General features: G+C 38.6%; 2 protein-coding genes across 2 annotated transcripts in view; both read left to right on the top strand.

Annotated features, from left to right (window-relative positions):
• The window catches only part of LOC107678711 (pleckstrin homology domain-containing family G member 3), a 71176-nt gene extending 63839 nt beyond the window's left edge, over positions 1 to 7337 (top strand). Inside the window, exons 17-19 of the mRNA XM_016474081.1 lie at positions 2395 to 2499; positions 3122 to 4583; positions 7150 to 7337. Of these exons, the coding sequence (XP_016329567.1) occupies positions 2395 to 2499; positions 3122 to 4583; positions 7150 to 7337 (1755 nt within the window). The remainder of the gene's footprint in view (positions 1 to 2394; positions 2500 to 3121; positions 4584 to 7149) is intronic.
• Positions 7338 to 7580: 243 nt separating this feature from the next.
• The window catches only part of xgb (x globin), a 14355-nt gene continuing 9883 nt past the window's right edge, over positions 7581 to 12052 (top strand). The window contains exons 1-2 of the mRNA XM_016474166.1: positions 7581 to 7750; positions 11798 to 11905. Of these exons, the coding sequence (XP_016329652.1) occupies positions 7581 to 7750; positions 11798 to 11905 (278 nt within the window). The remainder of the gene's footprint in view (positions 7751 to 11797; positions 11906 to 12052) is intronic.

Genomic DNA, 12052 nt, shown 5'->3' with positions numbered 1-12052 from the left:
AATCAGAAGGCTGAATCCTGACTGACGGAGAAGTAGTTGGGGATGGAGGAGGGTAATTAGCTATTGAGCAATGCGAAAACTGCTGATAATACTGAAGGACCTTATATATGAATGCTTAGATAGGTGTCGTATTCCTATAGGTAGATGGGGATTAGCTAAGAGTCAGCTGATGCGAGCTTGACTAACGTGACCTGCCAGAACTAACGCTACGCTTGATTTATATAATTGAGACAGATCTCTGGGTATTTATAATCCCAAATACATGAATTTATCTGTATTCCAGACAAAAGGGAAATTTTTAAGGGAAAATTGGGTAGCAGCTATATTAAGAGGCATAGAGACACGCTTATTCACATTAATTTTATAACCAGATATGATTCCGTACTCTTGTAATAACGTTGACAAAGCTGGTATAGAAGAATCTACATTTGTCAAATACAACATAATGTCGTTCGCATTTAATGAGAATACATGCTCAGATTGAAGGGTTGTAAAACCACTAATGATGTCATGTGAGCGAATTGCAATAGCTAAAGGTTCTATTGCGAGAGAAAATAAAAGGGGAGACAGTGGACAACCCTGCCTTGTACCCCACTCCAAAGAAAACTGAGCCGAAATCTCACTATTGGTCCGAATGACTGCTTGTTGGGTGGTTATATAGCATTTTGACCATGTTAAGAAATTTAGGACCAAAATTCATCTTTTGAAGGACTGTAAATAAATAGGGCCACTCAACGCGATCGAAAGCCTTTTCGGCGTCTAAAGAGATAACAATAACAGGAAAATCAACCTGAGAACAGAGAAAATTACGTTCAAAAGTCTCCGAACATTGTTAAAAAGAGATCGATTTTGAGTAAATCCTGTTTGATCCATGTGTACCAATTGTGAGATAACCTTTTCCAATTTTAAAGCAATAATTTTGGCTGAATTGAGTAATGCGATCGGCCTATAGGAGCCACAGCTAAGCAAGATATGGCTTCTTGTATTCCGATCTCAGTGATGTCCCTCTCCAAACAGTCCCTGCATTCCTCGGCAAGTGAAGGTACAGTGGTGTGAAAAAGTGTAAATGAAGGTTTTTATTATTAAGGGAAAACAAAATCCAAAACTACATGGCCCTGTGTGAAAAAGTGTTTGCCCCCTAAACCTAATAACTGGTTGGGCCACCCTTAGCAGCAACAACTGCAATCAAGCGTTTGCGATAGCTTGCAATGAGTCTGTTACACCCCGCCCCCCCCAGGCACACAAAACAGGCTGTAGGGCTGATGACATTTTTCTACCTAAATGCATGTTTCTGCATCACTCAATTTGTCAGTTCTGTCTGATACAGAAATTGTGTCAGATTATTATTTTTATTTTGACAAATCTTCCATTGAACTTCAAAGAATATATAATCACAGGTACCTAAGATTATGAAAAACTCACCATAAACTCACATCAGGTGAACCACTGGTGGTTTAAGGGGTAGTATGTGATCACGTAATCATCATTTTGATATTTGTGACCCTGGACCACAAAACCAGTAATAAGGGTCAATTTTTTTAAATTGAGATTTATACATCATCTGAAATCTGAATAAATAAGCTTTCCATTGATGTATGGTTTGTTAGGATAGGACAATATTTAGTTGAAATAAATTTGAAAATATGGAATCTGAGGGTGCAAAAAAATCAAAATACTGAGAAAATCGCCTTTAAAGTTGTCCAAAGGAAGTTCTTAGCAATGCATATTGCTAATAATTTTGACCCATACAATGTATTTTTGGCTATTGCTAAAAATATACCCCAGCGACTTAAGACTGGTTTTGTGCTCCAGGGTCATATTTGTGTTACAAACATTCCAGTGATAATTTCAAAGTGGACATGTTATTTTCTAACCTAATGGCTGATATTGTTTGTCCCATGTCTTAAGAATCCGTGTTATATTTCAGGGTACATGCGTCAATGTGCAAAGATTATAATGCACATATGATGGGGAATTTACAGCATGTTGTGGTTATTAAGATCCAATGCATAATAATACGGGACGTCGGGTGTCTCAAAGTGTTTTTGCACTTGGAGCCACAATGAGATTTGATTGATTGAAGTTCGACTTCAAAGGGAAATTTAACTGTCAAATTTTGGGGGTGGAGGTCGGATGGCTTGCCTTCCGTAATTAAATTAAACAAAGGTTCCTGTTTCATTGTGTTTTGTTTGATGGCACACAAAAACAATTTCAGAAGGTCAGTTGTCTGTGGAAAAGCATTGAAATGCATGGATGCTTTTAAATGAATTGCAGATGTTTATGAAAGGTTGAAATATCACTAAAGTGATGTTTGACAGATGGCAGCTGTGAACGCTGTCATTTAGTAGAACATTTACATCTGTTAAATTCCTGTAATTTTCTTTGTATCCTTAGAAGAGAGAAGGTTGTTGGGAAAATTGGCCAATGAACAAAAGCAGCCAAACACCCACTAAAGAAAAGCATGATGATACGAATGAAAGTTTGTCTCTCTTTGGACAGGTAACGTCATGTATTATGAACCTCATAATGGATCTTTCTCTCTAGTAAACCAACAAAAGTGCTGACAGTATTCAAACTATATTCTGCTTTCGTTGTCAATGACTCATGTTTGAATGTGTCTGAATCCCAAAAAAGCTGTCTGGGTAGGCATTGTGTACAGCCACTATGTACGTTCATATTGAAAGATCTACAGTCATATAGAAACTACTGATATTTTAGTTTCTAATCTCTTCTAATTCCTATAATATATTGTGTATGACTGATGTTGGGTTCAAAAAAGACAAGGCAGATAAACTCTTGTCAAATGGCTAAACCCTCACCTTTGTGCTATTGTTGCACACATCCACATAAAAGTGAATTCTGAGAGTAAGGTTGCTTCTGGAAATACTGTGGTAATTGTTTTCTCAGCATTCACTATTGATAATTGGTTAATCATAAAAACAGTGAAGGGGAGAGGGTTGGAAATATAAATTGCAGCTAGATAAATTGCACTTGTTGTTTCATGCTGGTCACTTAGCCATAAGGGAGATGCTGGAGATTGAATTAAGTTATCTTTACATCCTCTTTCCTTATCCTCTTCATAGCTTCCTGTAGCAATAACTTCACTCTGTACACTTTCTAGAGCTCAACTGGAGAACGCAGTTCACAGAAGATCTTCTCTCCCTTTAGCGAGTCAGAGGAGACAGGAGTGGACCAATCAGATAATTATCCCGAAATGTGTGGTACAATAATGGCAGGATGCCACACTGATCCAGAGATAGTACACCTCAATAATAGAGGACAAGAAATCAGAGATAATATGGAGGACTGTGTTGTATTCCCATCCCCTACTGGACTTGAAGTACAGGAAAAGGAAGGGACTCCAGCCAGCAGGAACCTCTCAGACGATGTGCAGAACTTGGAGGTAGATGTGGATGTTGAAGCACCTGGTGGCCTCTTGTCTTCATCCGTACTGGACAAGGCAAGCAATATCTCAGAGCGATGTGCCAGCAGCCTCTCTCGAAGAAGTAGTCTAGGAGTCGAAGGGTCGTTTGACTTGGGCTGCCCATCTTCTCGGTCGGAAAGTAGAAGAAGCAGTTTGCTCAGCAGTGGTGCTGAGTCTCATGAGAAAGACAAAGGCCAAGAGTTTAGACGGTCCACTCCAGAATCAATTACAGAGACTGTTCCTGACAGCCCGTTCATACCAGACCAAAGATCTGAAAAGAAACAAGACACTCTTTCCAAAAAGGACCAATTGCTCATACATAAGATTCAGTGGTACTACAAACATGCTGAGCACCAGGATGCCAGCTTTGCTGTCAAGCGCAGAGAGAGCCTTTCATACATCCCTGCAGGCCTAGTCCGTAATCTCAGCCAGCAACTCAATGACCTTGCAGACGAAGATTTGACATTGCACAAGAGGGCGTCTTCTGTCACAAGGCCAACTTTATGGTCTGTCTTTAATCTTCCAGGCTTGGGGGATGACAAGAAAGCAATGGATAGCTCTGATTTTGGGGTCCCTGCAAATGGCAAAGAGTCCAAGCTTAGAGATCTAAGTGGGAATGAGGAATTCCAGCCTGCATCTGACATGGTTAAAGTGTGGCAAGACATGGAAGTGGAGATAACTGGGACTTTTGAACAACATCAGGACTCAGAGAATTCCCAAATGACTGCACCTGGTGAAGAAAAGAAAGCAGAAACCAGTAAGGTGAGCTCGGATAGTGGACTTGGGGAACCTCTAGTAATATTGGAAGAATCTGATGAAAGCTCTACCTCATCCCCAATCAACAACGTCTTAGAAAAGGACAAGATGCAAGATTTCCAGAGGCATCCAAACGAGGAACACAAATTACAAGAGCGGCACAAGGTCAACCACCCTCCTCTACCAGAGATCATCTCCTTAAGGTCCGCCAATGAGGATGAACTCATCCTTCAAGATATGGAGAAGATGAAAAATAAGGTGTTCCATTTGGCCAGGCAGTACAGTCAGCGTATCAAAAACAACAGACCGGTAGTAAGGCAGAGGCCCAAGATCTCGGAGAACCATTTTGTTCCCAAGAACCTGTCTTCGGTGATTGAGGAGAGACCTCCAGGAAAAGAGAAAGGTGGGTGTAGTTTCTGAGTAGACACATGCCAAGTTAAAGTGGTGTTCTTTCTATAATTTTTTTTTTTTTTTGTTTTGTTTTGGAGACACTTTCTTATCCAAACTGACCGTTCACTTTTACTTGAGGGACAATCCCCCAACTTGCAGTGTTTTGCCCGATGGCGTAGCTCAATAGTTCCCAATCCTGGTCTCTCTTATCTGAATGTCTCTCTTATCTGACATGCATTTGAGGTCTTAGAGCAGGGTTCTTCAAATCTTGCCCTGGAGGGCCAATGCGCTGCAGAGTTTAACCCTGACGCTCCAACCCTGATCAAACTCCCCTACCTGTGATTTTCTAATGATCCTGAAGACATTGATTAGCATGCTCAGGTGTTTTTGATTATTGTTAGAGCTAAACTCTGCAGGAAAGTGGATCTTATGGGCCAGATTTGAGGATCCCTGTCTAATGCCGAGTTCACACTGCTCGATTTTCAAACTCGTCGGATCGCCATTGTTTTCACACTGCGTGACTATCTGGGGTAGCATTCAGTTGCTGCTGTGTTCACATTGCACGATGGATCAGCGACAGGAGGCTACACACGGCATGACTTCACAATAGCAAGAATCGCCGACAGCTCTGTCTGGTCCGCAAACTACATTTCACAACAAAACACACGGGCATTTGTCGGCGATTTCGCAAAACCTGTCAGCGAGTGAAAAATCGGGCTAATATCGTGCAGTGTGAACTCGGCATTAGAGTCTTTACTTATGAGCTGATGAGTTGAATCAGGTGTGTTTGATTAGGGAGACAACTAAAATGTGCAGTGTTGGGAGTTCTCCAGGACCTGAATTGGGAACCACTGGCGTATTGACTTAACCACTGACTTATTTGCTTAAAGGCTTGACACTTGAGATGGAAATTGCACATTCTTATCCATCAAATGCTCCATCAGAGCCAGAGGTTGTGGATAGAGGTGGGTCAGATTGAAATCAAGTGGGAATACAGTGAATTTCCAAAGCACAAGTACTCATGTTCTCATTGGTTAATGGATTGCTATATCAGAGTTTTGTTTGCATGATTGAGCATCAATTACACAAACGCATGGTGTCCAAACCTGTTCCTGGAGGACCGCTGTCCTACAGAGTTTAGCTCCAACCCTAATTAAATAAAAGAATGAATGAAGTGACGTGAAGGCCAAGTATGGTACTCGGACTTTGTCCTCTGCATTTAACCCATCCAAGTTAGTGCACACATATTAGGAGCAGTGAGTAGTAAACACACACACTGTGAACACACACCCGGAGCAGTGAGCAGCCATTCAGCATTATGAGGTCATTATATTAATATATAATGCAACATATTAATGCACAGTCACAAAATGTGTGTTTGGGTGTCGTTTAATGGGAGATTTTATAAGCTAGCTTGTTTTTGGTTGTATTTTTCTGCTCATTGGTGGGGTTTATCTCCGTGCATGATGTCACTGTCACTTTTGTATTTATTTGAATTGGTGTAAATATGATGCACAATACCTCTGTAAAAATGTTCAGTTCATATTCTATTTTTCTGTCAAACTACATTAAAAGAAGCTTTCCACACTATAATCATGATTTCCTTTGTCCTGCTCACAATGTTTCTGTGTTTGTTTTTTCTTTTAAGAAACTTGTATCAAAATGATTGCACATGACTTGGGGCCGTATTACAGTTTAATTAGTTTCTGCACTTTTTAATCAGTCTTCAGGACGTGGATATGATTAATGACTTACATGGAAGGAGCCAAGCCTCAATCTTATCCTGGATTACAGATCACCTTTGAATGGATATACACAGGCAAGTAGCTTATTGAAAGCAAGTAACAGATGCTTTTATAGTCTTACAAGGCGTTTATTACATCGACAATCCTCCTGGACCAACAATATACAGTACACTAGTGTTCAATAGTTAGGTTTTTTAAATGTTTTCGAAGAAGTCTCTTCTGCTCACCAAGGCTGCATTCAGTCCTCCATAAAATGTGCTGCACACATCTGAATATTTGGGTTGAACTGTTCTGGAACAGTGTTGTAAATACAACTTAACCACTGATTTCTAGTCGTGTCTTCTTTCTGAAGACCAAACAAAGTGGTTTCGCTTTCATACCGAAGCACACAGCGTCTTCAGGACATGGCTGCAGCGTCAACAATACTACAGTGAGAATAAAAGTTACGCCTTCTTTCTTTGCGTGAACATTTGGGCGGCGTTATGCAAATCTTCCCACATAGTGAGGTAGACATGTGGGGGCGTGTTAGAACGAGCCATTTTAGGTAGGTGTGGCTAACTCTTAACTTTTATAAAGAATATCTCTTTGGATTTGAGACTTTAGTCTTTCCAACTTTACAGATCTTCTTTATGCACCAAGAGCTTGTAACACTCCAAAGAGAAAGGAAAACTTCGCATCATATGACCCCTTTAAAAGATCAAATGTTAGAATAGTTTGTATATTTTCATAAATAATTGTAAAGTTGTATAATTCATTATTATGCATCCATTATTCAATATTAATAGGAATATGTTTTTGCATATCTATGATTTTTCATTAATACTGTAGTTTAAGACTGTCCTAAAAAGAGTCAACAAAGTATCTTTTACATGTTGTTGATGAAGATGATGATGATGATGATGAAGATGAACTCCTCCCCTCCTGCTGAGCAGGTTTCAGGTTCTCAGTCTCTCGCTGAAGGTCTGACTCCGGACAGTTATGGAGAAGCAGAGCGACTCAGACAGCTAGAGACACACGACTAACCCGACCAGCTGACAGACAGACAGACAGCTAACCAGCAGCGGTTTATCTGAGAGCTGAGGGAGTTGTGCTGGCGTCAGGATGGGCTGCGCGTTTCAGTTTTAGTTATTTTAGTACTTCAAGTTAAACAAAAAAAAATAAAAGAAAGCGTGCTGAAATAAAATACGTTTTTTTATTATTTCAGTTAATGTTTATTTGAAGTAACAAAAACTGTAAATGTGTGAGGGAGTTGTGCTGGCGTCAGGATGGGCTGCGCGATCTCTGGATCCGGATTGACACCGAGAACAGCAGAGAGCAGACACACCGAGGACGAAGCTCCAGCGAGACTCACTCCGGATCACATCCAGCTCATCAGAGAGTCCTGGAAAGTCATCCAGGAGGACATCGCCAAAGTGGGAATAATCATGTTTGTCCGGTGAGAATTTTCTTCTTCAACTCCGGTTTATCTGTATAGCGCCTTTCGTGATGCATATCATTTAAAGCAGCTTTACAGAAAATGCACGTTTCAGTTCGCAAATATTAAAGTGAAAACAAACCATTATGTTGCACGTTGAATGATAATAAGTGATAGTGATATTTGATACCTGTTGATGTTTCACATAGTGACTAATATTTAACAACAAATCGATATATTACGTCATGTCTCGTCCAAACAGACCGGGGCTAGTTGTCACATATTTTACTTAAGCTATATATTTTATTTATATATATATATATATATATATGCATATTTATTTAGTTATTTATTTTTTAATATGTTTAATTTAACATGTTGATCCCAAAGCGGGGCAAGTTGTCACAATGTATTGACAACTTATTTATTGAAATATTATATACTTTCTAGTCATCTTCCATAACATGTAGTAATATATTACAGTCTATTTAATGGCTGGATTTATATAATCAATTTTACAAAAAATATTTTCTGAACCCAGGAGACTGTCTTTATTTTTAAGAATAAAAAATATTGCATATTGCATCTTAAAGTCACACAGCTAGTCAATCACAATGATAAATTGTTTAAGATCACAAACAGAAAATCAAGTTTTCAAGTCCATTATGTAATGCAAAACACTTTCGAATGTTCAGATCTGTCATATAGAGACACTTTTTACATCCAATCAATTCACTGTGAAATCAAGTCCCGCCCTACAGTGTTTTCCTGTTGAACATCCTGTTTAAATCAGACATGTGTCACATTACAGAAGCAAAGCGGCTTTCAAATGACATTTCACATTGACTTTAATGTCGTCTGGCATTATGATACTATATGGAGTTTATTAACGGTTAGCAGACAACAATTCAGCTCAATGTTGATAAATGACGTCTGAAAGATTGACTTCAGCATATAATCTGTCTAAAACACCACAGCTCAGATTATCTGCAATATAAAGCAATATAATGAGTTTTTGCTCTTGGTTACATTCAGTGTATCTCTGGCATCATGAAAAAGTGCAAGGTCTGAAGCAGGATAGTGAGAAAAGTGCAAATGGAAAAGCTGAATCAGGTTAAAATAATGATTCAGAAGCAGCTTTCACACCTCTAGAGAGCTGATGCTCATGAACACCAGGTGTACCACAGCTGTTTTGTGCTAAAATACACAATTATAGACTTTCTAGAGCTGTACATAAGCATCTTTAGAAAGAGTTTTAATTCTGTTTGGTTTAAAGCAAAATGCTTTTCATGCAGACACTGACTTGAATGCATCAAATCCAGAGATGGCAAAAGGTAGAAGGTTAAAAACTGCATCTCTTTGAGTCTCACTGTGCTTGTCTAATATTTTATTAATTGTTTTGTTGATTTGCACTTAAGTGGCTCTCATTATTGTGTTGTTGTTGTACAGATTGAAATATTTTCAGACTCTGACAGCTGCATTGTGTCAGCTTACTTCAGCATTTTGTCAGTAAATTGAGCCTTTCTGGGCTTATTACGGACCGAAGTCATTTTTTTCCAGGCTCATATTAATGGATAAACAAAATCACTCAAAACAAAAATCCAGTATATATATCTTTCCGAACACATTAAGACACATTCATTTGTCAGGAAACAACATTTGCAGATTGATTTGTGAAACAGCTGTTACTGAAGATAAATCTGCAAATGAAGACACAATCTCATTTAAACCTTTGAAAAGTTTCAAAACTATATATGTGTGTGTGTGTGTGTGTCTGTGTCTGTGTCTGTGTCTGTGTGTGTGTGTGTGTGTGTGTGAGAGAGAGTGTGTGTGTCTGTGTTTCTCCGAGGAGCTTCTGTTCCAGGTTTCAGGTCCTGCTGTGGGAAACGCAGCTGTCTGAAGCCAGAGAAACTCATTATCGTTCCACAGGAGATGAGAGGAAACGAGCACTTATGTCATTCTCTGTTCTTCCTCCTCATTGTAGATTGTGGCTTGTTGCGTCGTTGTTTTTGGACGCTTAATCAAACTAAATTCACCAAAAATTACACTAGAAAAACAACAACAGGGAAAAACAGTAAATCGTTAACACTGAAGGAACAGTTCACCCAAAAATGACAATGTGCTGAAAATGTGTTCACTCTCAGATCATCCGAGATTAGGATGAGTTTGTTTCTTCATCAGATTTGGAGAAATGTAGCATTGCATCAGTGTCTCACTGCAAGTGAATGGGTGCCGTCAGAATGAGAGTCCAAACAGCTGATAAAAACATCACAATAATCCACAAGTAATCCACAGCACTCCAGTCCATCAGTTAACATCTGGACAAGACAAAAGCTGAAACAAATCCAGCATTAAGACATTTTTAACTCAAATACGAGTCTATAGTCCATAATAACGCTTCCTCCAGTGAAAAAGTTCATCTACTGTTGTCTCTCACATCAAAATCCAGCCACAGATTTGTTTAGAGCTGTTTAAACGCTGCTTGATCTGTGCAGATTTCTCTCCTGATTCAGACCAGAACACTGACTCACTGGAGGAAGCGTTATTATGGATTATGGACTCGTATTTTAGTTAAAAACATCTTAATGCTGGATTTGTTTCAGCTTTTGTCTTCTCCAGATGTTAACTGATGGACTGGAGTGCTGTGGATTACTTGTGGATTATTGTGATGTTTTTATCAGCTGTTTGGACCCTCATTCTGACGGCACCCATTCACTGCAGAGCATCCATTGCTGAGACACTGATGCAATGCTACATTTCTCCAAACCTGATGAAGAAACAAACTCATCCTAATCTTAGACAACCTGAGATTCTCCTCAAACTCACGCCGCACTGATCTTCCTCAGTCAGTGTGTGTGATGTAGGTCACGCAGTCGTGCCCTTCCTAGAGTCTAAAAAGCATGAAAGTTTCCCAGACAACCAGCAGAGCTTCAGTGATTAGACGGGATCAGCAGGATGAGTGGATCACAATCAGTCACGTCTGGAAAATCAGGAACATCCCTCACTCAAAAAACCAGGCTGGACGTCTAGTAGATCATTTTAAAGCAGCGCATGTTCCTTTAAAACATGTCGATATGTAAATCTGGATTATGTCTCATCCCAGCAAACAGGCAACGTTCTCTCAATGTTACGAACAGACGTTCTTCCAGTAACTTTAATAGAATGTTTGTGTCTATAATAGTTTTTGGTCTATAATAATGTTCTCAAAACATTAGCACAAAATTCATTCATGGAACTTTTTTTATCTGAAACATTGTAGTTGGACTTTCGTCTAACATTTTTTTAAATGTTACTGATTGTTTCAGAGAACATTCAAAAGTAACGTTCCCACAATGTTTGCAAAATGATCAAATGGAATGTTCCGTTAATGTTTGAATAACCAAGAAAACAGGTTTATGCTTTCCATTTTATTATTAAAATATATTTAAAGCTTTTTATTTATATCAATTCGGACTTTGTTTCTCACAACTCTGACTATAAACTCTGAATTATAAGATATAAACTCAGAATTCTGGCTTTTTCCTCGCAATTTTTTTTTCTGCCATGGAATAAAACATAAATAAAAGGTAATTGCAATTTAAAAAAATGGTAAAAATAAAAAGGTAATATCTCACAATAACGACATTTTTCTTGCAATTCTGAGAAAAAATTAGAAACAAATAGAAACTTTATTTTTTTATTCTATGGTGAAAATGAAAAATTTTAATTTCTTGAAATAAAATAAACTTTAACTGAAAAAAAAAAAAATAATAATAATATATATATATATTACTTATTTAATTTCTGCTGGTGCCAAAGCAACATTTCCCATTTTTGTTTTTTTAGGAAGAACTTAAATAACTAAACTAAATAAACTAAAACGTAATAAAAACTATATAGACATATTTTAAAAAATGACAAAAACACACAAAAAAGTAAAATAATATTACAATTTTAAAATGAAAATATAAAAATAAAATCTAATTCAAAATGTTGACCAAAATAGTAAATCAGTGAAACGTCTCAGGAAACGACTGTGATTTCTGAGTTGTGATTGTAGCAGCTGATTGTCTGTTGTCTTGGTAACAGGTTGTTTGAGACACATCCCGAGTGTAAAGACGTCTTCTTCCTGTTTCGGGACGTGGAGGATCTGGAGAGGTTACGCACCAGCAGAGAGCTTCGTGCCCACGGCCTGCGGTCAGTATTCAGCCGCACACACACTTACTAGTGCTCGAGGGCTCATTCAGAGTCAGAAACACTCATCCTGACAGCTCTGTGTGAGTGAGTGAGTGAGTGAGTGAGTGAGTGAGTGAGTGAGTGAGTGAGTGAGTGTGTGTGTGTGTG

Source organism: Sinocyclocheilus anshuiensis, unplaced genomic scaffold, assembly GCF_001515605.1.
Source record: "Sinocyclocheilus anshuiensis isolate Anshui unplaced genomic scaffold, SAMN03320099.WGS_v1.1 scaffold208, whole genome shotgun sequence".
Lineage (NCBI taxonomy): Eukaryota > Metazoa > Chordata > Actinopteri > Cypriniformes > Cyprinidae > Sinocyclocheilus > Sinocyclocheilus anshuiensis.
Note: the sequence above shows the minus strand (reverse complement) of the source record. Positions and strands in the feature narration are given on the sequence as shown.